At 39.7% G+C, this 26,788-nt stretch overlaps 1 protein-coding gene across 17 annotated transcripts in view; it reads left to right on the top strand.

Moving 5' to 3' along the window:
• Window positions 1-26,788, top strand: part of DENND1A (DENN domain containing 1A) — a 490,265-nt gene that overhangs the window by 232,198 nt on the left and 231,279 nt on the right. For all 17 annotated transcript variants that reach the window (XR_004626573.1, XM_034664472.1, XM_034664473.1 and 14 more), the window contains 2 exons: window positions 4,416-4,469; window positions 19,676-19,786. Coding sequence is in view for 16 of the 17 variants with exons in the window: in XM_034664472.1 (XP_034520363.1) it covers window positions 4,416-4,469; window positions 19,676-19,786 (165 nt within the window). In the remaining variant the exon portion in view is untranslated. The remainder of the gene's footprint in view (window positions 1-4,415; window positions 4,470-19,675; window positions 19,787-26,788) is intronic.

Here is a 26,788-nt window from a genome sequence, read left to right as displayed (position 1 = left end):
CTTGGCCACTGGGCTGTATACCCCTCAAGGACAGGAAAGGAGATAGCCTAGCGTAGTTCTGGCCTACAGTAATAATTGTTTCTTTAAACTCTTTTAAATACATGCTATGTGATATGTAGTATGCTGGGTGGAAAACCCTCTGAACTGGGAAGTTTCAGGCCTAGCTGGAGTTTTGCCAGTGACCTGAGTGATTTTAATTAAAACCTTTAACCTTGTGGACCTTGAGTTCCTCATTGATTGGATAAGGCATCAAAAGAGGTGTAGGGGATCTTTTTCATATTTCAGTTACTGGAATTCTCTAATTCTCTAGGTCAAGCCCTTGTCACCACCTTCATCAGAATTCTCAGATGGACACCCTTAGGCCAGCTCTTGATTACCCAGGAACTATTTTCCCTATGTTGTGGGATCTGAATGTTTAAAAAGTTTTTTTGTTTTTTTAAAGATTTTATTTCTTTTGAGAGAGAGAGACTGTGTGAGCACAGGGTGGCAGGTGAAGGGCAGAGGGAGAGGGGGAGAGAGAGAGAATCTCAAGCAGACTCCAAGCTGAGCATGGAGCCCAGCATAGGGCTTGATCTCAAGACCCTGAGATCGTGACCTGAGCCAAGATCAAGAGTCGGACGCTTAACTGACTAAGCCACCCAGGCTCCCTTGAATGTTTAAAAAGTATTATTGGATGTGAGGGCGATCTGGCTATGACATCTGTCACCCCCTTAATCTAGCTGATCTGGCTACCTAGACAGGTGTCCCCTTCCTCCTTCACCACTCCACGTGCATCCCTCCTGAAGTTGTGTGCTTGGTCAAAGAGGACAACCATCTCTGATAAAGGAGGACCGTTCTTCAGTCAAGGGTATATGAGTAGCTGCTCTCCCCTCCTAGAACCACCAAACAAGCTCTCAAGGTCTAGTTGTAGGAGAATGTAGGGTACAAGCTTCCAAAACTCTAGACACATCCACATGAGGTGTTGGCATGTGGCAGTCTGCCTTTCAATAGAAAGATAGATAGATTGATTTTTTTTTTAAGATTTTATTTATTTATTTATTCAACAGAGATAGAGACAGCCAGCGAGAGAGGAAACACAAGCAGGGGGAGTGGGAGAGGAAGAAGCAGGCTCATAGCAGAGGAGCCTGATGTGGGGCTCGATCCCAGAACGCCGGGATCACGCCCTGAGCCGAAGGCAGATGCTTAACCGCTGTGCCACCCAGGCGCCCCTGATTTTTAAAATAATAGAAAGTTTTGTCTTTCATCTTCACTAGAACCGGTACAATGTTGATATTTAGTGGTTAGTTTCTTGGTACTTGCCCTCATAAAGAAAATGATCATATCTTACAGGTTTAGTTTTTTTTTTTATGATGAGCAAATTGAAAGCAGTATTACCACCAATAACTAATAATAGATCTTCTGTTTTTAAAGTTCTTAATTTCTGCCAAGTGTGCATCCCTAATGCTCAAAACAACTCTACAAAACAGGTAGTAGTGTTCTCATCTTACAGATGAGGCTTAGAGAGGAAAAAAGGTACTTGCTCACCCAATGCTATGTGGTTAATAAGTGAAAAGTTTGGGGTTTTCAAACCCAGGGCTAACATCTAAGCCTATGTTCTTTCCACTAGGCCATGGGTGTTGAAAGAAAGGGAGCAAGGAAGGACGTGGTAGAGGTTTTTGCTCATTTTAATAGAGCATAGGAAGGAACAGAATCTTGTTAGAGAAATTCTCGTAAGGAAGACTGCTAGAAGAGATGAAAAAACGAGCTTTAAACCTGCCTGGGTCATTGCCAGATAGCAAAACAACCTTGCCTTTGTCTCTGTCCCTTTTCCTAAACCAGCTTGATCTCTCTGCTTCAGTCTGTAATGACATCCGACAGGTAGCTGTGGAGTAGCCTGGCTGGGTCACCAGCTGCTGGGAGGAAGGGCCACTCCTTCCCCTGAGTAGCTGCCAGGCCTCAAGGACAAGCCATCCCAGGGGCAGGAGGAGAAACTGTTGGGGGGAGGAGGTGCAGCTGTTTCATGCCAGTGGTTCCTAGGAATGTTTCTGACCTCCTCTGGTCCCAGCATTTCATGGGTGATGGAGCAAGACAGAATCTCAAAGGACAGCCTGGGGACGACTTGGTTTTGGAATTGCAGTGCCTCACTATTTACAACCCATTGCATCTGTAAAGGCAGATATTTGTTTCTTTCCTGTTCATGAGGAATTCTTCTCTCCATGTTGCGTTTCTGATTTTGAAGGGTGAGTCTCATCTAGTTTATAAAGCCTGAAATGTGGAAAAATGGCCGTCCTTGCCTTTGTGTCTTCAGAACAGAATACTTGTGTGTGTCTGATATAGGTGATTGAGAAAAACAGAAATGTAAACATGCAGTAATAACTTTCTATTAAAATACACATGGAATGCTAGGCACTTCACATATGTTAACATTTATTCTTTTTTTTTTTTTTAAAGATTTTTTATTTATTTATAAGACAGAGATAGAGACAGCCAGCGAGAGAGGGAACACAAGGGGGGAGTGGGAGAGGAAGAAGCAGGCTCATAGCAGAGGAGCCTGACGTGGGGCTCGATCCCATAACGCCGGGATCACGCCCTGAGCCGAAGGCAGACGCTTAACCGCTCTGCCACCCAGGCGCCCCAACATTTATTCTTCGTAACAGTTTTCAAGTAAATAATTTATGATTCCCATTTACAGGTTCAAAAACTGAGGTTCTGAGCTGTTAAATGAGGTTGCCTGAGATCACCTAGCTAAGAAGTGGTGACTCTGTGGTCTTTGTGTTTTCTCCCTCACTCTGCCGGCTGTTATGTTGTCACTGCATCACCCATGCATGTCCATTACCGAACATTTCCTGGGACTCCCTTCTAACCATTTCATATAGAAGTTGGCTTCTCATGGCACCACATTTAATCTTGTATTTTACTTTTGCTATTTTAATCCTCACTGTTAAATTGAATCAATTGTTAACTAGTTTTCGTGCTACATAATCTCTACTGTAATACTTGATGGGGAATATTTTGGCACAGACATGCAGCTTTTAGAATGATGCTTTGCAGAGTTGTTTTTTTTTTTTTAAGTGGTCTTTTCATAATTTTTAAAAATTTTTACTTTTTAGTTTATTTCAGTTCAAGTGGCTTTGGCTATAATTTGTTCATAAAAAGCATAGGTATCCCAATCTATTACAGTGGGAAGAGCATAGCTGTAGTGCTATAGGCCTGGTTTCAGTTCCTGTCACCTGCTAGCTGTGTGACCTTAGCACCCTAAGCCTTAATTTACCCATTCGTAATAAGGAGATAATATGTATCTTAAAATTTGTTAGGAAAATTAGATGTAATATTGATACAAATACCTGGCTTAAAGCCTTCCATGTAGCAGGTCGATAACTGTTGAATATTAGGCAAGTAGCTCATACTATTATTGTTGTTGTTGTTGTCATTACTGCAGTTGTCCCTCGGCCTTTCATTTCAGAAGTCTATACAACTCATTCTTCTTGAGACCTACTTATTTTGCAATTATCTAAGAATGGAGGGGAGGGACTTCCTGAAATGTCACTTGGGGGTCCAGGTTTGAACTTAGGCCCTGGCGAAGCTGACCTTCTCTCTGCGACCTTTCCTGCCCTTTGCACAATCCCATCTTTAATTGGCCAGCACCAGACTCTCCTTTCCTGCTTGCCATTGTCCTCCCAGTCTTTAGTAGCTCAGAGGAGGTGTCATCAGTCCAGCCTGTTGTCATTTAATTCAGGGACATATGCTTGTTACATACATGGGTATGCCTCCTTGAAAGTTCTTTGAATAGGTCAGGTTTTCAGCTCCATTGAGTCTCCTGCTCCCTTCACTGGAGATTACACTGGAAGTCAGGAGGCTTCTTTGCAGAGCATGCTTAGGGGACAGAATACTCCATACTTAGCCATCTGTAGTGGTCTCAGTGCAGCAGTCCTTCAGTTGGAGCTGTCCTTAACATCATTTGGGCCTTTGGGGCAGATTTTGCCCTCAGCTTGTATATGGATATAATCTCAGATGCTAAAATGAAATGGCAGGTTTGGTTGGTAAGACCATTGCTGAGTGAACCTAGTGATACTTGGTCCCTTGAGTCCACTTGCCTCATTGAGCAATAAATTATGAAGCCTGCAGCTTTCATGTGTTCAGAAGTGTGCAAACATTGTAGGGAAATTTAGCCTTTAACCTCTTTGAGCTGTTCATTTTTATTTCCCAAAGAAGTTCATCTCTCGTAGAAAAGAATTCCATCTACCAAACTGGTGATTTAATGTGTCTGGCTATAACCCGGCATTATCCAAAGAAAATATTCTATAGTCATTTCCTGTGAGTGAAACTGTTTCCTCATCTGAGTGAGGAACTACCTTCAGATCATTTACCTGATTTCTGAGTAATGGGCTTATTGCTTATTTTTGCAAAAGTAAATAGCATTTGCTTTTCTTTTCCAGCATTCTTATTTTACTGTGCCTGATACTAGAGAACTTCCCAGCATACCTGAGAATGTGAGTACTTGCAGGGGGGGAAATTAAATTTTTATTTTTCTTTGTCTTTTATTTACTTTTAAAAGAAAATAAAAGGATATATTTTCCTGTTATAAAAATAATGCATTACAAAAGCAAAAACAAATAGAGAATATTTGAAAAGCAGAGAAAGTATAAAGATAAAGAGGGATCATTACTCATACTTCTCAAAGGTAATCACCTATTAACGTGTTGATGTCTCATTTTAGTCTTTTAGAATGTATTTTTTACATAGTTAAAATAACTGATTACATATGCATTTTTCCATCTCATTCATAGTATCCTACTTGTTGGCTGTGTAATATTCCATTTACTATGTAGTTTACTTAGCTCTCCCTTCACTACTGTGCATTTAGGTGGTTTTTAGTTTTTGCTATTGTAAATAAAATGTTTCTATATAAAGAACTTTCCTATAAGGATTTCTTTATTAGGATAGATTTACTCAAGTAGAATTATATTACATTTCTGTATCCACTTTTAAGAGAGTAAAAGAAAGTATTTGTGGGTGTAAGTGTGAGTACACCCCCCCTCCCCACTTCTTAAAGATTTAGGAGGTGAGCATGAGTCTAGGGAGCAGAGGTTAATAATGTTTGCCCTCTGAACAACCTGAATTGTGTGTCTAGCCATAAGACATATTTTCAGAATGTTTTACTCCAATTATAAGTAGTACTATGTAGAATTAAATATAGATTCACCACCATGTAGGCACTTGATTACTTTTTAAAAATTGTGGCAAAATATATATAACATCGAATTTACCATTTTAACCATCTTTAAATGTACATTTTGTTGGTGTAAATATATTCACATTGTTGTGCAGTCATCAGCAACATTCATCTGCAGGACTTTTTCATCTTTCCCAACTGAAACTCTGTACCCATTAAAAAACAACTCCCATTTACCCCCCACCTCTCATCCCCTGGCAACCACTATTCTTTCAGAGTCTGTCTTTATGAGTTTTTTTAGGTACCTAATATAAGTAGAACCATACGATATTTGTCCTTTGTGTCTTGCTTATTTAATTTAGCATGATGCCTTTGTGGTTCATCCATGTTATAGCATGTGTCAGAATTTCCTTCCTTTTTAAGACGTAATAATATTCCATTGTATGTATATAGCATATTCCATTTTGTTTATCCACTGACACATGAGTTGTTTCTACATTTTGGCCGTCGTGAATAACGCTGCTATGAACATTGGTGTGCAAACATCTGTTCAAGTCCTTGCTTTTAATTCTCTTGGGTATATACCTGATTATTTTTTTAAAGTACTGGAGTAAGTGGTATATTTCTTTGTAACCATTACAGACTCACAGAAAGGAAATTCTTTTATGTGTTGTCTATAGAGCAGACAAATTTTAAATGTCACGTAATCATGTGTTATTAATGAAGTTAGATGATAGAGTTGTTAGATAACTATCTTAGTTGGGATTGTCAAATATATCCATAATGTTTATGATCAGGGTTTGGTGGAAACACTGATTCCTTTTTGTTTACATTAAGTAATAAAAACTTTGGAGCATAGTTCCCATTTCAGCAACAATACCTAATGTTACTATGTACTGCTGCTTGTCAGATGATGGATTCAGTGAGTACCTGCATTTTCTCACTTAGCTCTTTTAACAAGCTTAGGTGGTAACTATTGTAATTATTATTTTATATCTAGAAACAGAGGCCCTAAGAATTTAAGTAGCATATTCAAGGTCCTATAGCAAAGAAGTGGTAGAATTAGAATTCAGACATTGGTCTTTCTGATTTTAGAGACTGAGCTCTCACGTAACTATGCTATACTTCGAGCCCATTATTTTGCCCTTCATCTCCAAAAAATTCCATGGAAATGACAAAAGAACTGTAAAATTAAGGAGAAGAATGTCCATGTAATTCCAGAAGGAGCTGCCATGAGCCAGAAAATTTGAGGAGTTTCCACAACATAAAGGAGATGATTACCAATACTTAGCAATTAATAAGGAGTAGATAATGGAGGAACCCAAAAAGAATTAGAAAAATCCTGTGAGATGGGGCACCTGAATGGCTCAGTTGTTAAGCATCTGCCTTCGGCTCAGGGTGTGATCCCGGAGTTCTGGGATCGAGCCCCATGTCGGGCTCTCCCGCTGGGAGCCTGCTTCTTCCTCTCCCATTCCCCCTGCTTGTGTTCCCTCTCTCGCTGGCTCTCTGTCTCTCTGTCAAATAAATAACTAAAATCTTAAAAAAAAAAAAAATCCTGTGAGAGAGCAGAAGTAGGGGCATACCACGGACAAATAGCAAAAGGCTATTTTCTAAAGGATTATTTTCAAATGCCCGGGAACAATTATAAAAATTGGCTATGTACCAGATCACACTGAAAATTTTAAAATAGAAAAACTCCAGGTCTTACAGGCCAGTCTCTTCATGGCAATGAAATAAGACCAGAAATTAATGATAAAGATTTTTAAAATATTCATCTACTTGAAATAGTGGTTGGGTCAAAGGGGATAAAACATTGAAATTGTATATTGTTTAGATATTAATGACGAGAACACTAAATAACAAAAACATAAGGGATGCGGCCAAAACTACCCTGGGGGGAAACTGATAGCTTCTAATGCTTTTATTATAAATAAGAAACTGAGAAGATAATGAACTTGACTTTCAGTTCAAGAAGCTGGAAAATGAGGGGTGCCTGGGTGGCTCAGTTGGTTAAGCATCTGACTCTTGATTTCAGCTCATGTCATGATCTCAGGATCGTGGGTTTGAGCCCCGTGTCAGGCTTCAAGCTCAGTGCGGGGTCGGCTTGGGATTCTCTCTCCCTCTCCTTCTGCCCCTTCCCCAACTCATATGCTCTCTGTCTCTAAGTAAATAAATAAAATCTTAAAAAAAAAAAGCTTGGGGGCGCCTGGGTGGCTCAGTCCTTAAGCGTCTGCCTTCAGCTCAGGGTGTGATCCCGGCGTTCTGGGATCAAGCCCCACATCAGGCTCCTCCGCTATGAGCCTGCTTCTTCCTCTCCCATTCCCCCTGCTTGTGTTCTCTCTCACTGGCTGTCTGTTTCTGTCAAATAAATAAATAAAATCTTTTTTAAAAAACTGAATTTTTGAAAAGAATAATAAAATAATCTTAAAATTATGTAGTACATTTGATAGAGATAAGATAAAATTTTCCAGAAAAATATAAATGATTCAAGTCAACCTAAGAAATAGGAAATATAAATATAGAAGCATAACTTGAAAAGATTAATGAAGCTTTTTTGGCCATCTCTACACCTTGTTGCTACTAGTATGTGAGGTTTTAGGTGAGTATATAGGCATGTGAAGGAACAGATTATTATGTAAACTGTTCCAAATTATAGAAAAGGTATGTGTGTATATGTATTAAAAGCAAAAGAAAAATCCTTTGTTATCCCATATCTCAGAGAAAGTCACACTCCAAGCTTTTCTTTCCCCTCTATGATAGTAGTAGTTTCTACACTATGCTGCCCAGAGCCCTGAGGTTGCTTTAGGACCCTGGGCGGCCTGGGGGAGATGGCTGGCTGGCTGACAAGAGCACCTCCTGCTTTATTCATTGCAGGTTCATTCCTGCCGCTTAAATTGGGAATAGGGTAATATTTTATTTGAGATAAAGGAGTCTGTTTGATTTAAAAAAAAAACAATTTTAGAAGCTACATTTTAAAAAACACGATGGAGATCATACTAAATACATACTTTTCTATCTCAGTGGTTTTTTTATGACAACATATTGTGGGTGTTTACCTGTGTCATTAAAATTCATGACAAGATATCTTTGTGGTAAAAAACATTAAATAAGAAGTACATATGGAAAAAAGTGAATTACCGTCGTCCCTCCCCAACCCCAGTCCCATTCTCCCTCCTGTTTGCGTGTCCTTCCAGACCTTTCAGACCTTTCTCTATGTATTTATAATGTTATATGTATGAGTATCTGTGTATGTTGTAGACATTTCTGAAACATAAATGTGATACTATTCATATTGTTTTGCAACTCACTTTTTAACATGTGTGCTAAAACCTGTTCGTGTTGGTTTGCTTTATCCTTTTTTAATGATTTTTTAATGGTATTACTATTCTTATGAAAGTGATACATATTAATGGCTTAAAAAATCATATAGTACCACATAATTGTTGATGAAAATTTCAGATTCTCCTTACTTTCCACTTCCCAGAGACAGCTACTTTCAAGATTTTAGCAGTTGCAGTATTTCTGTCCATGTTTTAAACTAATATGCACATATCGCTGTGTCTTAATTTTTCTTTTTCAGATATCACCTATTGATTTTCCTGTGGAAGTTGAGAGTTTAGATCTTTTACCACCTCTGAACCTCTCTTCCCACAAAAGATAACAACTTCTCACTCACATGTTTTCCTTCCCCCATTTTCCCTCTATCTTCAGAAAAAATTTTGAATCCATAATGTCTACAGTTCAGTGAACATGCAGAATGAGACAATCAATTATGATTGCATTTTCTTTCTTGTACAACTTTTTGTCAAATAGGAGTTCCTGGATTTTACATCTTCTTGTTTATTCCCTTATTCTCGTGAAAATTCTCCAGTAGTTTCCTGAGAAAGTATAGTGTTGGAGGTAACATGGTCAAACCCTGCATCACTGAAAATGACTCTTCTACTCTGGATAGGATTAGAAATTGCCTTAAGAATTTTGAAGACATAGCTCTGTTGACTTCTAATTTTCCTGTTGCAGCTTGGACGTTGTAAGCCATTCTGATTCCTGACTGATTTTTTAGGATCCTTTATTTGTCTCTGGTGTTCTGAAATTGTTCTTTTCATCTGCTGTGCTGGGCACTTGGTAGCTCATTCAGTCTAGAAGCTCATGTCCTTTAGAGCTGGGAAATGGTGTCACATTATTTCTTTGAAAAGATTCTTCTTTATTTTTCTCCTTCTCTGGGGCCTCGGTAGTAGGGTGTTATACTTCCTGTGTTGATCCAATAACTTTCTTTTCTATTTTCCATCTCTCTCTGTCAGCCTTCTTTCTACTTTCTTCAACAAATCATTCCACCCTTTTGAATTTCTTCTATCATTGTTTATATCTAAGAGCTTTTTGGTGTTGTTCAAGAAATTATTCATTGTTTAATGGCATTTTGTTTCATGAGTGCAATATTTTTCTCTTTGAGACTCATTCATAGGTCTAAAAAATTGTTCTTTCTGCATGTTTTCTTCCTTAATGTTTTGTCTCTTTTTTGTTTCACTCTGTATCTTTGATTATAGAGGCTTTCCTTAAGCGCTTGTCCAGCCCTATTTAAGATGGAGGCACTAAAAAGCTAGTGGAAGCTCTGTGTTCGTGAATGGGGCTTGTTACTTGGTGGCCTTTATTGTAGTTGATGGATCAGAGGCCTGGTTACTTAGGGGGTGTGTGTGGGGCACTCTCAAATGTCAGTATCAGAATCTTGGTTTTGGAGCTAGTCAGTTTGTGTGTGTGTGTGTGTGTGTGTGTGTGTGTGTGTGTGTGTGTCTTATTTTTTGTTTTGTTTTTGCCAGTAAGCATAAACTTCAATTACTATCATGCTGGCAGCTAAATGGGAGTGATGAGTTATGGGATATCAACATTTAGCATGTATTCTTTAAGCCCCCTCCCATTTTTTTACGTAATGCTTTATCCCCTATCCTTAGCTATACCTGGTGTCCCCACGCCTTTCTGGTTCAGTTCCTCTAGAAAGTAAACACTTCTTTTGCTGGAGGAGTATCGGAAGGCCAGTTGACTAGCAGAGTGAGCTGGGAGAGAAGAATCTTATTTTTATTGGCACCCTTCCTGCAGCCTTCAAAGGTTCTGGGTGTCTCCACTTTCTGAACCTTTTTGGAGTTGTGTGGTATGAGTTGGGCTCGAGCGTGTGTCCTATCCCTTTGTCCTTAGTGTTTAGCCCTTTGTGGGGTGCCAAGTCATCCTCCTTTAGTTTCTCAACCTCAGTTGGCACTGCTGACATGTTGGGCCAGATCATTCTTTGTCGTGTGGGACTGTCTTGTACGTTGTGGGATGTTAGCAGCATTCCTGAGATCCACTCACTACATGATGGTAGCATTACCCCTTTCCAGCTGTGACAACCCAAAATATCTCCAGACCTTGCCACATGTCCCCTGGGGGTGAATGGCCCAGGTTGAGAACCATTTCTTTAGTAACTTCTGCTTTCTGGCTTCTAAAAATTTGAATGTCTTTTCACACCAATAATGTCTTTTCTCCTGTTCTTTGGGGTTTATGTCTTTTAAAATTCTTTCACTGTGACTTTCCCTGGGGGTTTGTTGGGGAGGGATGGTATCGGAGAGAAAAGACAAATATGTGTGTTTAATCTACCATATTTTATTAGAAATCCCTACAGTGTTTTAACTACTCCTCTCCTACTAATAGACATTTAGATTATTTCTAATGTTTTGCTATTATAAATGATGTCATAACAACTATTGCCCAGGTTAGGTTCACCATTTTAATTTTTTCTAATTTGAAGGACCGAGAATTCCTTAAGAACTTAAAATGAGGTAACTGAAAGTTCTGATACTTTCTTAATCTTCAACACTGCCATAATGGAGGTTAGAAATAGTTTGGGAGGGGAAAAAAACAAAACAAAACTGTCTTCTTCATAACCCCAGCTCCAATTCCTGTCTGCACTGCCCCCACCATTTAAAAAAAAAAAAAATTTGCATTCCCTCTGCTGGTTTTGCAACTAATGAACCAATTCCCTGTGTATGACCCATTATCCCCTAAATCTCCTTTGCAAATCGGTAAAAGGCTGGCCTTGTTTGTTTCTAAGCAGGAATAATAAAAACAATCTGCCGGATTCCTAACATACATGGTTCCATTTAAATCCTTACAGCTCCTCTGTGAGAGGTAGACGTGAGCCCCATTTTATATATAGGGACCCAGGGCTCACAGACCTGAGGTTACCAGCCCAAGGTCTACACCTAAGTGGGGTGTAGTGACTCAGCTTGGTAAGGAACCAAAGCATTTTGTTTTCGTTATACCCACCTGCCTCCCTGCAGTTGATTTTTGATATTCATGAGGAAAGAGGAAAAAATTGTTTTTCATATCTCAAATATGAAGTGAAGCAGGAAAGCTTTTCCTCTAAGGAAAATCTGAACTTTTGTAGGACCAATTTGTGTGATTTTTGACATAGTATCAGTATTGAGCTCTAGCCATGTTGAAATTTGCATTTTAATCTCTTGGTGATTTTTCAAGGATTAATTTAAAATGACTAAATTGCTGCATTGCAAATTGAAACAAGCAATAACCATGGGGTTGTTAATATGATAGAGTCTGCTGTAGTGGAAAGAACATGAGTTTTGGAGACAGCCAGACACTGGGCTCTACCACTGGGGAACCTTGGATTCTCTGAGCCTCAGTGTCCTTATGTAATAAAGAGAAATATGGGAAACAAATGAAGAATTAAATGTAAAGTTCCAAGTTCAGTGCTTGGTACAAAAGAGATGCTGCTATGGTTGTCCTTTTCTTTACCTTCTTCTCTTGTCTTTCCTACAAGTCTAGTCTTAACCTCTTTTGAGGTCTGAGTTGTGACTCAGGGCTAGGGTACGTTACTTCTTGGAGCTTGTCTTTCCTGGGTTTTTGCTAACATTCTTGGTTGTGAAGATGTATTTGTCCTTTCATGGAGTGTATGTTTGACCCCACAAGCCTCTTAGCAGGTGCCGTTGACACCAGAATTTCCAAAGCTTAGAAGTGGTACAGGGAACGGAGTCTAGGACTCCGGTGCCTATCATATGGGAGGTTCTGTAAACATTTATCGATGATCTTCTCTAAGAGACATGTTAAGAGAATGAGCAAAGAAAAGGGTAAAAGGACTTTGGTACATGGAACTTCATTCTGGCACCAGAGAGTCAGATGGTTCTGTACAGCTTCGGAGGATGGTCGACAGAGGAAAAGGAGAAAGGAGCTAGTGTAGACGCAGCACCCACCATGAATCAGATCAAGCACGATTTGTTACATCATAGGATCTTCATAGCAGCTTACGGTGTGGCTGTGATCCCTGCTCTGAAGAGGAAATGAAACCCAGAGACCTGAAGTAACTTGCCCCAAGCCAGCTTGCTAGCAAGTAAATGTGAAAACCAGGAGTCACGCTCAGGTCAGTCTGATCCCAGCACCGAGATGCTGCTGGGTCCTGGGCCTCAGGCTCCATGGCTCCCCACACCCTTCTAAGAAATTGCTCATCGTCAATTTCAGTTCTATAATTAATTTTGTGAACGTGTTTAATGTCATTTCTCCTTCCATAATGAGAGGGATTAGTATTTTTTCATCACTGCATCTCTGTAATTAGCACTATACGCAGAACGTAGTAGATTGTCAATATATATTTATGGAGTGACTGAATGATTGGGTGAATGAATGAATGAGCAATGCAGTCACCCCCAGAAAAAGGGAAAATAACAATTCTTTTCTGTTGGCTTTCGAGCCAGTGTGTCTGCAAGACATTAATGAAAAGCAAATGTAGAAAATTCTTTCCACTTTCAGATGGCTGTTGAAATTAATTCTCATTATTTTTAAAATTTTTGTGTAGAAATATTTTCTTCCTTTTCACTGAAAAACTATCACTATGTAATTGTTCATCAGGGTTTTCTCTATCAAGATAACACATGTAGGAGTGAATTTTATACAGGCAATAGTTAAATGAGCATAAATCTTTATAAATTTTAAACAGTTGACCTGCATTAAAAAGAAATCACAGATCAAGAACAGATATGTAGTAATAATTACATTGTAAACTGGTTGTAGAAGGGATTCTTTTTTTAACAGCCAGGTTTTGAGGTTTACTTTTGATTAATGGATAATCATATAGACCTTCATTTGGAATATTAAACAAACCTGTCTTAATTATCTGGTCAGTGTCATACCAAGTGCTTAATGATGCGCGGAAAGCATTTAGAATGGACAGTTACATATAACATAGCCCAGACTCCACTTTGTCAAAAGATGTACCATGATATAGAAAAGATTTATGAACTCATCGTGACTTTCAAAAATAAACAAAGTTGAGGTGGTAGTAGAAGACCTATTATCAAGTACTGAGATTGTAGAGAATTCCATTGTTGCTCTTAAGAGTTGTCAGGTAATTGTTTATTCTAATGCTTCTTCTATTCACACGGAGGGATAAAAGTTGACCTCTGGGTAAACCCTGCCTTCTTTCCTATAATATACTTCTCTGATGTGATTGCTTAAGTGAGCTTGTGGAATTCTTTTCTCAGATTATTTTAGAATGCAAATTTATAATTCCCTTTTAAGAATCCCACACAACTAAAGTAACCTAAATTCTTTAAAAAAAAAAAAATCAATTGACGATTTTAAAGGTTTACATTATGGTAAAATAATCTAAGCAGGAGTTATTTCAGGAAACAAGACCCATTGGCAAAACCAAGCATCCTGCCTTAGAAGCCTCCTCCAGACACAGTACAGTAAGGCTTTATCATCTGTACTGTGTATGAAGCTGAAAGTCACAAAGACTAATAAAATGACAGACCGTGGGGCGGACTAGCATCTGTTTCGAAGGCTCCAAGGAGTACCCAGCTTAGAGTCGGTTCTTTGGTTTGGGGATTATCTCATTTCCCTAAGGTATTGAACCTAAGACGCTTTTTCTCTAAGCCCCACTATATCCCCTCCCATCCTTGGCCCATCCCCCCTACCCCCCACCTGCTTCCTTACCCCGGGCATGGATCACAGTGAGCCCGAAGTCCCCAGCCACCTGGATCAGCACAGGAGCCAGTAGGGACAGCTAGAAGCGAGCAGCCATTGTGGGGCTTCTCCTGGGGGAAATGAGGCTTGCCAGGTGCCTTCCCTTCCTCTTTGTCTGGATTTAGAACCACAGAGGGTCAGAGCTGGATGGGACCTTCACCATCATTTCTTTGTAGAGATGAGAAATGGGAGCCTAGAGGGGCTAGGGAGCTTATGTAGCACATGCCTCTTCCAAAACTCAAACTTCCAGGCTGTCCTGACCCCGTTAACTAGAGCCCTTCCTTGGACCTGAGCCTTTTCCAGCCTGAGTAGTGGTCAGCTTCATATCCCTCCTACCCAGCCCTACAGAGTGAGCCCGTAATGAATACTAGGCAAATAGGAGAATGCTCACGGGCACATAATTGATATGTAACTGAAAGAATGCTTGAGCTCTATGAACAGAAACGGAATGTCCTTAAGCCTAAAAACGTGCTGGCACTGAGAAAACTGAACCCTTTTGAGCATGGGCACTGGAAATAGTCTCTCTAAGCAAGATATTCCTTCCCAGTAGGTGAGTCACACAGAAAAGTAATTGTCAGGGAACGAAGGGGATGGTGATTTAGACTTAGTCGTGGTGGCCTTATAATCCAGGACACTAGGCCGAAGACTAGGTGAGCAGCGACGCCATGCTTGACGGGATTGATGGTTCTTTAGAAGGAGGACTGATTGCCTCATGAAATGAGTAGACTCCGTTTAGAAAAACCTGGGCAAGTGGACAAGTGTGGTGCCCAGTAGTAACTGGAAGTCCGAGTTACTGAGATTCTGAGAACTGAGATTCTTCTTCCCCTCATTCATTATCAGGTCCTGTGATTTCACTTTACAGAGATCTGTCCCATCCTTATTCAAAGCTTCCATGTCTGTAGTTTATTCGTTGTAATCACTCTATCCCGGAATATGGCAGTAGCCCGTTGACTGATTGCCCTACGTCCTGCCTGCCCTCTCCTGGGCATCCTCCTTAGGACCTCTAAGAAGATCTTTGTGAAATACACATGTGACTGTATCATGATCCTTCAGCAGCTCCCTCTTACCCAGGGGGAAAGTCTAAGCTCCCACAGAACCTGAACCCAGCTCTCCTGCCCCAGCATGTCCCCCGCCCTGCACCCTCCTCTTCACTGTACTGACCCGCTGGAGCTCCTCTCTCCTCCCTGCTTCTCCCTCTGTCCATTGAGCGAAGCCCTGTCGGGAGGCCCAGACCGGCTGTCTTCTCCTCTGTCAAGCCTTCCCCAGCCTTGCCCCCATATCCATCCAGCAAAGTTGAAACTGCCCTTCTCAGGCAGCCCTGGAGTGTGTGTAGCCTGGACCATGGTACTTTGCACACTGTACTGATGCCGGTCCCATTCCCAGGCTACAGTCCTGGAAAATGGGATCATCTTTACTTAATCTCTGCAGGCCCAGCTCCCAGGATGTTATAAACACATAGTAGGAGTTAAATAAGTGTTTGTTGATTGGCTGATTACAGGAGACAGAAATGGGAGGTTGAAGACTTAGTCCCACTGAAGCAAAGTGCTAGGAGAGTGGTATACCTTGTGTCCCTTAGATATTTAAGCTTATAGTATGTTCTGGCTGCAATCTTGATCTAGGACAACGTGCCATGGAGCCCCTCTCTTCTCCTTATTCCCAAATTTCCTATACTCTTGTCTTATCCATAGGACCTATGATGACCTGACTTGTGAAATGAATATCTGCTTCTGTATGCAGCCCCCTCCCGATTACCTGATGAACAAACCACCTATTTCTTTACACTTTTATTTTATTTTTTTAGAGAGAGCTTAGGCCTTGGGTGGGGAGGGGAGGGGTGGAGGCAGAGGGAGAGGTCGAGGGGGAGGGAGAGGCAGAGGCAGAAGCGGGGAGGGGGAGGGAAAATCCCAAGCAGGCTGTGTGCCCAGCGCAGAGCCCGACACAGGGCCTGATCCCATGCCCCTGAGATCATGACCTGAGCCAAAATCAATAGTCAGATGCCCAACTGACTGAGCCAGCCAGGTGCCCCTTCTTTACACTTTTAATAAATGTACCACAAATACCTTAAACAGCAGCCCCCTCCCCAACCCCCAGCTATTTTACCTGACATTGTGAGTTGCCAGTGTCAGTTCTTTTTCCATGAGCCCTTCACCATTACTAAGTAATCAATCACTTCACCCAACCCAGACCCAGGTTTTCTGATGTTGGATGCTGTGTTCTTCCTAATACACTACGTTGTGTTTCAAGCTGGTGTATTTCTCTTAGGCTACGCTGCTCAGACTCCAGCTAAGGAGCTGAGGTCTTCAGTCATTGCTTTCTTAACTTATTGATTCGTTCTTTTATCAAACTGCTAGATGATGGGATATGTCATTGTATCCAGAGGAACCTCAGCCTAGTGACAAAAAACATACTTGTAACCTAGTGGTTATAACATAGAGACAAATCAGCATGCCAGCACAAAGTGTGGGAGCTTGACAAATGTGGAATCGAAGAAGCCTTCCAGGAGGAGGTGACATTTCACCTGGGTCTTGAAAAGTGAGTGAGTGTCCTCAAGGAAGAGAAGAGCGTTCTAGGAGGAGGGAACAACAGAAGTAAAGGCCTGAGGGTATGAAAAGGTATGGCAGGTTTGAGAAATTAAGGGTTGGTGTAGCTTAAGCCACTGGATGCTTTAAAGAATGGGGGAGGAGATCCCTCTCTCCAAGGGGTTTTCTTCAGAGATAAATCTTGGTGGAAACTGTAAATGCTCCCTACAGCTGCTCTCGAGGCCCTCTCTGCCCCACAGGTGCTCCCACGGCTGAGCGAAGTTCCCAGGGCTGTCGCCACTCCCACCCACTCCCACCCGCCTAGGCGGGTGGCATCCCAGAAGGAAAGAGGCAGGGGAGGAAGCAGATAAGAAAGACAGCTTCTGTTTAGACACAAATATCTTGGTAATCAGCACAGATGGGATGAGAAATACCAAAAAAAGTACATGACAGTTTAGAGAGAATTTGGCTAAATGTTACATATTTTTAACATACCTGTATAGAGTTTTTGGAACAAGCACCTGATTCTCTCAGAACCTGATTGGGCCTGGGGGTTATGCCTCAACCAAGTGGTGTTTTGATTTCAGGAATGTTTCCTTCCCCATCCACAAAAGTATCCTTATGATTTTTTTTTTCTCCCACCAAAATAAGGTGCAGGATTTGTCTCTGACGCTGTGTCTCCTTATTTGGACGGCAAGCTGTGTAACATATTTCTACCCAGCGTGAAGCTTCTTGGCAGACTCTTGAGGCCACGTTTTGGTGGCTTCAGAGTTATCTTTGGATCTGTCAAAAGTGCTAATGGGCTTTCTGGCCTTCTTTAAGCTCCTCATTTCTATTTTCTTTTTACTTCCATCCTCTCCTAAAAGAAAAATTTATGTAATTCATCAGCAGTTAAGCATTTTACTGAAATGCTCAGCTGAGGGCCTTGTATTTTTGTTTGCGAGAATAGCTCTGCCATGTCACGGTCTTCAGAACGAACCGCACCCTGACATCATTAGCTCAGCACTCCTCAGTCCACTGGGCAAGAGATCCACTTGTTGACTAATTCAGACTGCCTTGCTTGTTTGTTTTGTTTTGTTTTTCAAGTTTGTTAGGAGGCAAGTTGGTGTGGGGGTTAGAGCAAGGGCTCCAGATTCAGGAGACCTGGTTTTGAAACTGGGCTCTGCCCTTTCTAGCTGGGTGACCTTTGGAGCCTACTTACCCTTCTTGGGCCTCAGTTTCTTCATCCATGAGAGGGAAACAATAGGCCTTTTTCAGGGTTGTTGAGAAGATTGGAGAGAACACAGGTGAAGTACCTATTGTCTAGCACAGAAGGATTACTCAATAAATGGGATAACGGTTCTTAACAACAACGCTTTTTCTCTTTCAGTAGGCGTACTTTGACTGCTTTGTTCCAACGCTATGCTTTCTTTCCTGAATACAGCTTTGACCTACTAGTTGTACTGATACAAACAAAGAGCACAGGTTTAGAGACAAACTCACCCAAGACTGAAGATCCACACAGTGTATAACCCTGGTCTTATTACTTCATTTTCTCTGTTGCCTCTGTTTTCCTATCTGTAGAGATGATAATACGTGTTCAAGGAGTGGTTTCAAGATGAAATGAAATAATGTATGTAAAGCTTTGGATATTGTAGATGTTTAAAAATACTTAAGTGGGACAATGTAATGTAAGGGGAAGTGTATGGGCTCTGGAGTTGGATCTGAGTCCAAATTCTGACTCTACCAGTTACTGACTCTCTCCCAGACTGACTTTATCTGAATACTGAGGGGGAAATGCCTCCTTGGAGTTTCGTGAGAACTGCATAAGATTACACATACGAAACACCTGATATGGTACCTGGCACTTGGTAGGTAGTCAGTATATGGAGCTGTTAATTCACTCACTATTTATAAAGGTCGATGATTAACCTGGTATTCTAGTCTAACAATAAATCATAAGATAAGTGCCCATTCTTATTCCCAACCCATAATATTGTTGAAAAGCACTTTATGCTATTTTGCATGTAAAATCCACCTGGTTTACTTGAATTTATGGATTTATAGCTCTTTCATCATTATAAACCACAACCCCTGGCAAGTAGTGTTCCTTCCCTCCCTGACCCCCTTCATTTTCAGAGGATTATATTGTGTGGAATTGAAAACCTGTAACATTGAAGAAATTAACATATTCATGTGTATTATTAAAGTCAGGTGGGTATAGAAAGAGATGCAGAAATGAAACACATTATATTTTTTCTGAAAACCGAAGAGTACCAATCTATAGTACTAATTAAAGAAATGAAGCCCTGGCTACAGACAAAAGCTAGTTAAAACACTGCTTTGTCACCACTTCCTGCTGCTTGTCTGCAGTTTTTTTTTTCCCCCTTTTGAGTAAAATACCTGGAAATTGTAAGTCTTCAAAATTGCTCTAATTCCAGCCGAGTCCTTTTAGAGAATGTCAGCGGTGGAGGAGGGGGACACCGGCAGTGATGACAAGAGAGGAGCTTGCCCAGCCTTCGCGGGTGGGATCTGTTGGACAGAAACAGGCTCGGTGCCAAAAACATTTTGGTCGCTGGGTCCTTTCTTTTGCCTAGACTATGGTACGGCACATTGGGAAAGTACCAGGGTCTGGGGTCAGAAGATCTGAGCTTCAGTCCTGTCTTTATTGCTTATGAGACTTTTTGGCATCCCTCTCTGAGGCGTGGTTTCCTCATTTGTAAGATTGCATACTTCCTGTCCTGCTCACCTTTTGGAACTGATAGGCCCAGCAGTGCAGGTGCTGCCTGTGACGTCATGTAAACTGTAATCACCACACGGAAGTGCTTCATCTCTGAGGTCTTTTCCAACTTCGCATTTTGTGATTTTACACAAGAGCAGAATTCAGTCTCCCCAGTGGAAAGAATAGGACAGGGAAAGAGGAGAGCATGCTTTCTGGTTATCTTCTGTTTCTCATAATTTTTTAGATATCGCTTGTAATAAGAACAAATGAAATAAGCCACAAATCCCCCCTTCTTGTTTCTCCTAGAGAAATCTGACAGAATATTTTGTGGCCGTGGATGTAAACAACATGTTACATCTGTATGCCAGTATGCTGTATGAACGCCGGATTCTCATCGTCTGCAGCAAACTCAGCACTGTGAGTAGACAGTCTTGAGATGGGCTTTTTAATTATTTTATTTTAATTGAAAGATGTATCAGGAAGATGAAAGACAATTTTAGAAAAAGAAATCAGCCACAATCCCCTCAACATGTCATTTTCGTTAATTATTCATGTTTCTTTACAGTGCCAGTGCACGTTTCATTGATTCTTATAGCTTCACAATCAATTATAAATAGTTTTCCATTTGGTCTTGTTATGAACACTTTGCATATTTTCACATACTCTTCCATCATTGTCATTTTTTACATGTCTGTATCATATTCCATTGTACTGATATGTCATTATTTACTAAACCTTTTCTTCTCTTGATGGCCATTTCGGTTGTTTGTAGTTTCATCCTTTAGTAGATAATACTGCAGTGAACATCTTTTGGCTGCTTTTGATGGATGCGGCTCATAGTCTAATGAGTAGGATCATCAGGTCAAAGGACTTGCTGAGCACTGTGACTTAGGGACTGCCAGACTGCTTCCCAAACACACTGTGCTTGTTTATAGCGAATGCTGCCAGCCATATATGAGTTTCCATTTTTACTGCAGCCTTGCCAGAATTGTGTGTGTGTTCAGGCGTATGTGTTTTAATTTCGCTAATAAAATAGGCATAAAATGGTATGGCAGGTTTGCTTTATTTTTCTTTGGTTAGAGGTTACTGAATATTTTCCGTGGGTTTATTTCCCATTTATATTTTGTTAATGTCTTTTCCCATTTATCTTATGGGACTCTGGTTTTCTTGTTTGCTCTTTAATAAATTGGAATGAGGTCTTTTATATTGTAATAACTATTGCTATATGGATAATATAAATATTTTTCATATTCTTTTTATTTTAGTTTTTTTAACTTGCCAGGTATACGAGTTTATATCTTTCCCTATATTCTATTATGAAAATTCTGAAACACAGAAAGTTGAAATCATTTTACAGTAAACACCCATATAACACGATCTAGATTTTGCCATGAATACTTGACTGCTTTCTTTGGCACATATTTATTCATCTGCCCAACCCACATGCTATCCATCAATCCATCGTGTTTTTTGATGTATTTTAAAGTAAATCACAGACATCAGTATATTTCCCTCTAAATAATTGGCGTATGCATATTATTAACTGAAATTCAATATCTGCTTATAGTATTATTTTTCTTTTGAGGTTAACCTTGCATACAGAAATTGACTGGGAGTGGAGTACCTAACAGGTATCTCTCTGTTAGAGAAGGTAGAAAGACCTTCTTATAGTGAGAATTTCCCTAATGAAGGGTCTGTGGATAAAATCAGTTGTGTGTTTACCCATGAATACAAGGTGTCTAATAATGAAAACTTTGTGAGGCTGTTAGTTTTTCTTTATGGTTTTCACCATAACTTCATTATTTTATTATTTCTTTGGTATTGTTTGCTTGTCAAGAACTCACAGTTTTTTGATTGTGCCAGGCTCATACACATAATAGGTGATAAAAGCATGGCCCTTGTCCTCGAGTGGAAAACATCCCAGAGTAGACTTCTTGCTTTGTTTTGTCATTTTATTTTAAACTAGAAGTATAGTTCATAATCTCAGGGCTTGAATACCCAGAGAGTTTGAGAATGAGAAGATTGCCATCTAGATTTATTGCTGCATCTTTATGAGGCCAGTTAGAATAAAAGTACAGTTGAGGAGCACCTGGCTGGCTCAGTCAGAGGGGCATGTGGCTTCTGCTCTCAGGATTTTGAGTTCGAGCCCCATATTCAATGTAGAGATTACCTAAATAAATAAAACTTAAAAAAATAAATAAAAGTCCAGTTGAAAGAGTCTAGTCCACAACCAGTTACTGTTGCATTAGAGTATTAAACTTCAGTAGAACAAAAAAAGGACATCATATTAGTGTAATTTAAATGCCCTATAATATAATCATGGTATTTTTGAGCTCTTAATATGTGCTGGGCATTGTGCTAAGCACTTGGCATCTATTAACTCATTTAACCTTCACTGTATCACTGTGTAGTAGGTTCTGTTATTACCTCCTTCTTATAGATACGGAGGAATGTACCTTCTGTGTAATTTTTTTGTTTAGATATAGTGGATTAAACACCCAAAGTTATTTCTGCTCTTTCCCCGAACTAAAATGAACTGAAGAATAAATCAACAAGCACAAAGAGCAGATGCAGCAGAGATTTTTTTTTTTTGCAGCAGCAGCAGCAGAAATTTTTAAAAATAGTAAGAAAAATACTTTTATCAATGTTATGCCAGTATTTAAAAACTTAGATGAAATGGACAGTAAAATATAACTTACCAAAATTGGATCAAAAAGAGAAAAATCAAATAGGTCATTTAATTTATAAAAATTAAATCAATACATAAAATTTTTTCCCCAAAAGACTCAGCTCAGATGGTTTTACAGGTATGTTTTATCAAAGGATCTCGAGGAACAGATCATTTCAATCTTAAACAAACTTCTTCTTGAGAGTCTAGAAAGAAAAGGGAATACACTCCAGCTTTTCTTGTGATAATTGTAAAATCTTGACATTCAACCACACAAGAAGGAGACATTACAAGAAAGTTTCTCAGCCAATCTCACTCATAAGCATTGATGTAAAAGTTTTGAACAAAATAGTAGCAAACGTATTAAAAAATATGATTCATAACCACTAAGTTGGATTTATTCCAGAAATGTATGGTTGATAATACTAGAAAAATCTATTAATATAACTTACCACATTAACATATTAAAAGGGAAAATTCATGAGACACCTAGATGACTTGATCACTTGAATGTCCGATTCTTGGTTTCAGCTCAGGTGGTGATCTCAGGGTCCCGAGATTGAGCCTGGTTTTGGGCTCTGTGCTCAGTGGGGAGTCTGCTTGAGATTCTCTCTCTCCCTCTGCCCCTCCCCCTGCTTGCTCTTGCACGCTCTCTCTTTCTCTCTCTTCCTCTAAAATAAATAAATAGGGGCACCTGGGTAGTGCAGTCGTTAAGCATCTGCCTTCGGTTCAGGGCGTGATCCCAGCGTTCTGGGATCGAGCCCCACATCAGGCTCCTCCGCTATGAGCCTGCTTCTTCCTCTCCCATTCCCCCTGCTTGTGTTCCCTCTCTCACTGGCTGTCTCTATCAAATAAATAAATAAAATCTTTAAAAAATAAAATAAATAAATCTTTAAAAATAAATAAATAAAAGGGAAAATTCATATGGTTACCAGTAGATGGAGAAAAAGCATGACTATGTTCATGAACAGGAAGACTCAATGTATTGAAGATGCTCTTTCACTCTAAAATGATCTATAGATTGCATGCAATTCCATTCAAAATCCCATTAGGATTTTACACAGTACTTGGCAAACTGATTCTAAAATTAATGCAGAAAAGTCCAAGGAAGAGCCAAGACATACTTGAAGAAAAAGAATGGGTTGTGGAAGCTTGCTTTACCAGAATCAAAACTTTTTATAGAGCTGTAGTAATTAAAATGCTAGTAATGGCACAGGAATACACAAACAGTCTTGATAGAACAGGACAGACATTGCAGAAACAGGCCACGTGGGAAGCTCTTTATATACAACAGAGGTGGCATTGTAAAATCTGGGAGAATGGATGGATTTTTCAATAATTGATTATCTACATGGGGAAGAAAAGAGAGGCAATTTCTATCTTATACCATATGAAAACTGAATTCCAAATGGATCAAGGACGTAAATGTGAAAGGCAAAATTTTAAAACTTTGGGAAGACAAAATAGAATAATCTCTGTGATCTCAGAGTAGGGAAGGATTTAATCAAATAATCCGAAATATACATTGTATATAGGAAAAGATTAAAATTGCAAACATTTGTTCATTAAAAAATACCATTGAGAGAATGAAAAAACATGTCACAAGCTGGAGTTGAGATATTTGTCATATGTAAAACCAACAGAGGATTAATATCTGAAATATATGAAGAACTACTGCAGTTAAAAAGAAGACAAATCTATCAATAGAAACATTGGCCAAAAGCACAAATAGGCATTTGACAGAAGAAACACAAATGGCTAATAAATATGTGGAAAGATGCTCAACTACATTAATAATCCTAGACAAACAAATTAAAACTACAACGATTCAAACTGTAGGTTTGCAAAAATTTGATATCTAATAAATTCAAGTGTTATATTGAATTGTACTGGAGAATTCATGTACTACGCTGAAAAATATGTGGTACAAAACTATTTGTACACACTCAAACCTCAGCAATCCCATCCCTGGATAGAATTGTGTGCGCACGCCTGCTTGTGTGTGCACATACACATACCTACATACAGTCATTGGTCATTTGTAGTGGGATATATGTACAAGCATGTTCATAACAACATTGGTTTTTTTGCTTTTGTTTTTTAAACCTGGACAGAGCCTGCATGTCTACCAACAGAGAACCCCTAAATTATGGTATAGTCATCCAATGGAATACTATATCAGTAAAAAAGAACTAACCCACCAACATGATTAGGGCTCTAGTGAAAGAAGCTATAGAAGACTGTACAGTATGATTTCATTCACATAACATTCAAGTAAGAAAAATTAAATGGAATATTATTTAGGGATACATAGAAACTGCATGGGGGATGAAAAGAAATGATTAACATAGGGGCGCCTGGGTGGCTCAGTTGTTAAGCCTCTGCCTTCGGCTCAGGGCGTGATCCCGGCGTTCTGGGATCGAGCCCCGCATCGGGCTCCTCCGCTATGAGCCTGCTTCTTCCTCTCCCACTCCCCCTGCTTGTGTTCCCTCTCTCGCTGGCTGTCTCTCTCTCTGTCAAATAAATAAATAAAAATCTTTTTTAAAAAATGATTAACATAAAATTCAGGTAGTAGTTTCCTCAAAGGGAGTGAAAACAGTATAGTTGGGAAGAGGCATATAAGGGACATCAAAAATACTGTTTTCTGTCTTGAGGTTGGCTAGGGAATCAGCAAACTACTCCGTAAAGGGTCCAGTAGTAAATATGGCTTTGTAAGCCATATAATCTTGTAATTACTGGACTGTAACCTTGTAGTTTACAATCTGTAAACTAGTGGGTGTGGCTGTGTTCCAACAAAACTCTATTTACAAAAATAGGCAGGCCAGACTTGGCCTTCAGGCTGTAGTTTGCCAACCATGAAGCTAGGGTGCTGGGCTTGGGATTCTTGAGGTTTTTTCTTTTAAAGGTTGATTATATAATATACATACTTTCATGTGTATATATATTTCAAAATTTTTAAAAAGTTAAAAAAGAAGATACCAAGCCCCTTCATGGTGAAATTTTACAACACAGGGATAGAGACAAAGCAGTTCTTGTACAAAGGTTAAGAATTGAAATTGTACAGGATTTGGCAATGGCAGTTCTCGAAACCAGAAGACGGTGAAACAACATCTTGAACTTCTAGGGGAAAATGATATTTTTCACCTGAAATTCCGTACATATCTAGTGGAAGCCCTTACCATACCTGTCAACCTCCTGAGGTCTCTGTTCTTCTACTTGGCTTCTCTATTGTGGATACACTGTCCGTCCTCTCGAGGGCCAACCGCTCTGCTTATCCACCTGACTTCTTTCAACCAGTACTTGTCATGGCACTATCTTAGGTACTGGGGATACAACAGTGAACAAAATAGGCAAAAATCCCTGTTCTCCCAAAGCTTACATTCTAATTCTAGTAGGTAGACCTTCAGTAAACTAGATAAGTTAAATACATAGCACAATAGCTAATGATGAGTACTAAGGAGTGTTAATAGAAGAAAGAAGGAGGCTGGGGAGGGCGAGGTGGCAGGCATTACGGTTTTAGATAGATGGTCAAAGAATGCCTTACTGAGAAGGTGACACTTCAGTTTCCTTTTTGCTACCATCAGGGAGTTCCTCCAGCACTGAGCTCCTCTCTGCTTCATCAGTGTTTTCTTCTCTACTGGCCATTCTTAAGAGTTTGCTTACATGGTATAGTATCTCCCAGACTTAAAAACAAAACTTCCCCTTTATCCCATTTTTATTCTCCCTTTTAGAACAAAATGTCTCAAGAGTTATTTCTATTTACTGTCTAATTCCTCTCCTCCCCGCTCCCCAGTCTTCTGTCCGGATTTAGCCCCGTCCTCTCCACTGAAATAGCTTTTGTTCAAGTCACCGATGACTTCATATCAAGTAAAATTAAAATGAGTTAGTACTTACAAAGCTCTTAGAACAGAGTCTGGCATAGTGTGTGTGTGTGTGTGTGTGTGTGTGTGTAGTAAGTTACATCTATAATGGGAAGTCAAATTATTTTTTACTATTTAAAATCAAGATTGTTATTTAGAAATAAGGAGATAAGTACTGTGTTGAATGTGATTACTATGAATTAAGGTTAAGGACTGCTGCTTTTCAGTATAAGCCTTACTTTTTGTCTTGTTTTTAAGGCTATACACATGTATCACTTTGACTTAAGTTTTTTTTTTTTTTTTAACAAACAGTTTATTTTTAACTGTGTTCTAAAATTTAATGATTGTTGGTAGAAACCTTTATGGGGGTGGGGATCACCTTATATCTCACATGTGATCAGCATCCCAATGTGTAATTTCCCTGGGGATTAAGTAGCTGAGCAGACATCAGTTTTATCCAAGCCTCTGGACCTCTCCAATTTCAGAATTGAAAGTTTTCTAATTGTTGCCTTTTATTTCCTCAATAGTGGCTTTTTATTATCTTTTCAATGAGCGGGGGAACGCAAAGGTTATTTTAATAGTCTGAGCTTTCTGATGACCCTCTCTTGACGAACCCAGATGTGGCCTGTCATACTTTGGCAAACCCCATTTTTCTCAATTTTCTTTGATAAGATGTAGGCTTGTTGCTCCTCAGGACCATCAAGCATCTGAAAGATAAAAGCTGTCAAACACTCCAGAGTGCCATTTTCTATAAAGATGGCTATGTCAATAGAGACAACCCCAGCAACATTTAGTTCAGAGTCAGGTAATATTCATTTCAGGCTTTCTCGGTCAATAATATGATACTCTCTGTAAGAAAAATGTGAGTTTTTGTTCTCTTTGCTCGGTTAA

The sequence above is a fragment of the Ailuropoda melanoleuca genome, chromosome 7 (genome assembly GCF_002007445.2).
Source record: "Ailuropoda melanoleuca isolate Jingjing chromosome 7, ASM200744v2, whole genome shotgun sequence".
In the NCBI taxonomy this organism is placed as follows: domain Eukaryota; kingdom Metazoa; phylum Chordata; class Mammalia; order Carnivora; family Ursidae; genus Ailuropoda; species Ailuropoda melanoleuca.
This window is presented reverse-complemented; position numbering and strand designations above follow the sequence as displayed.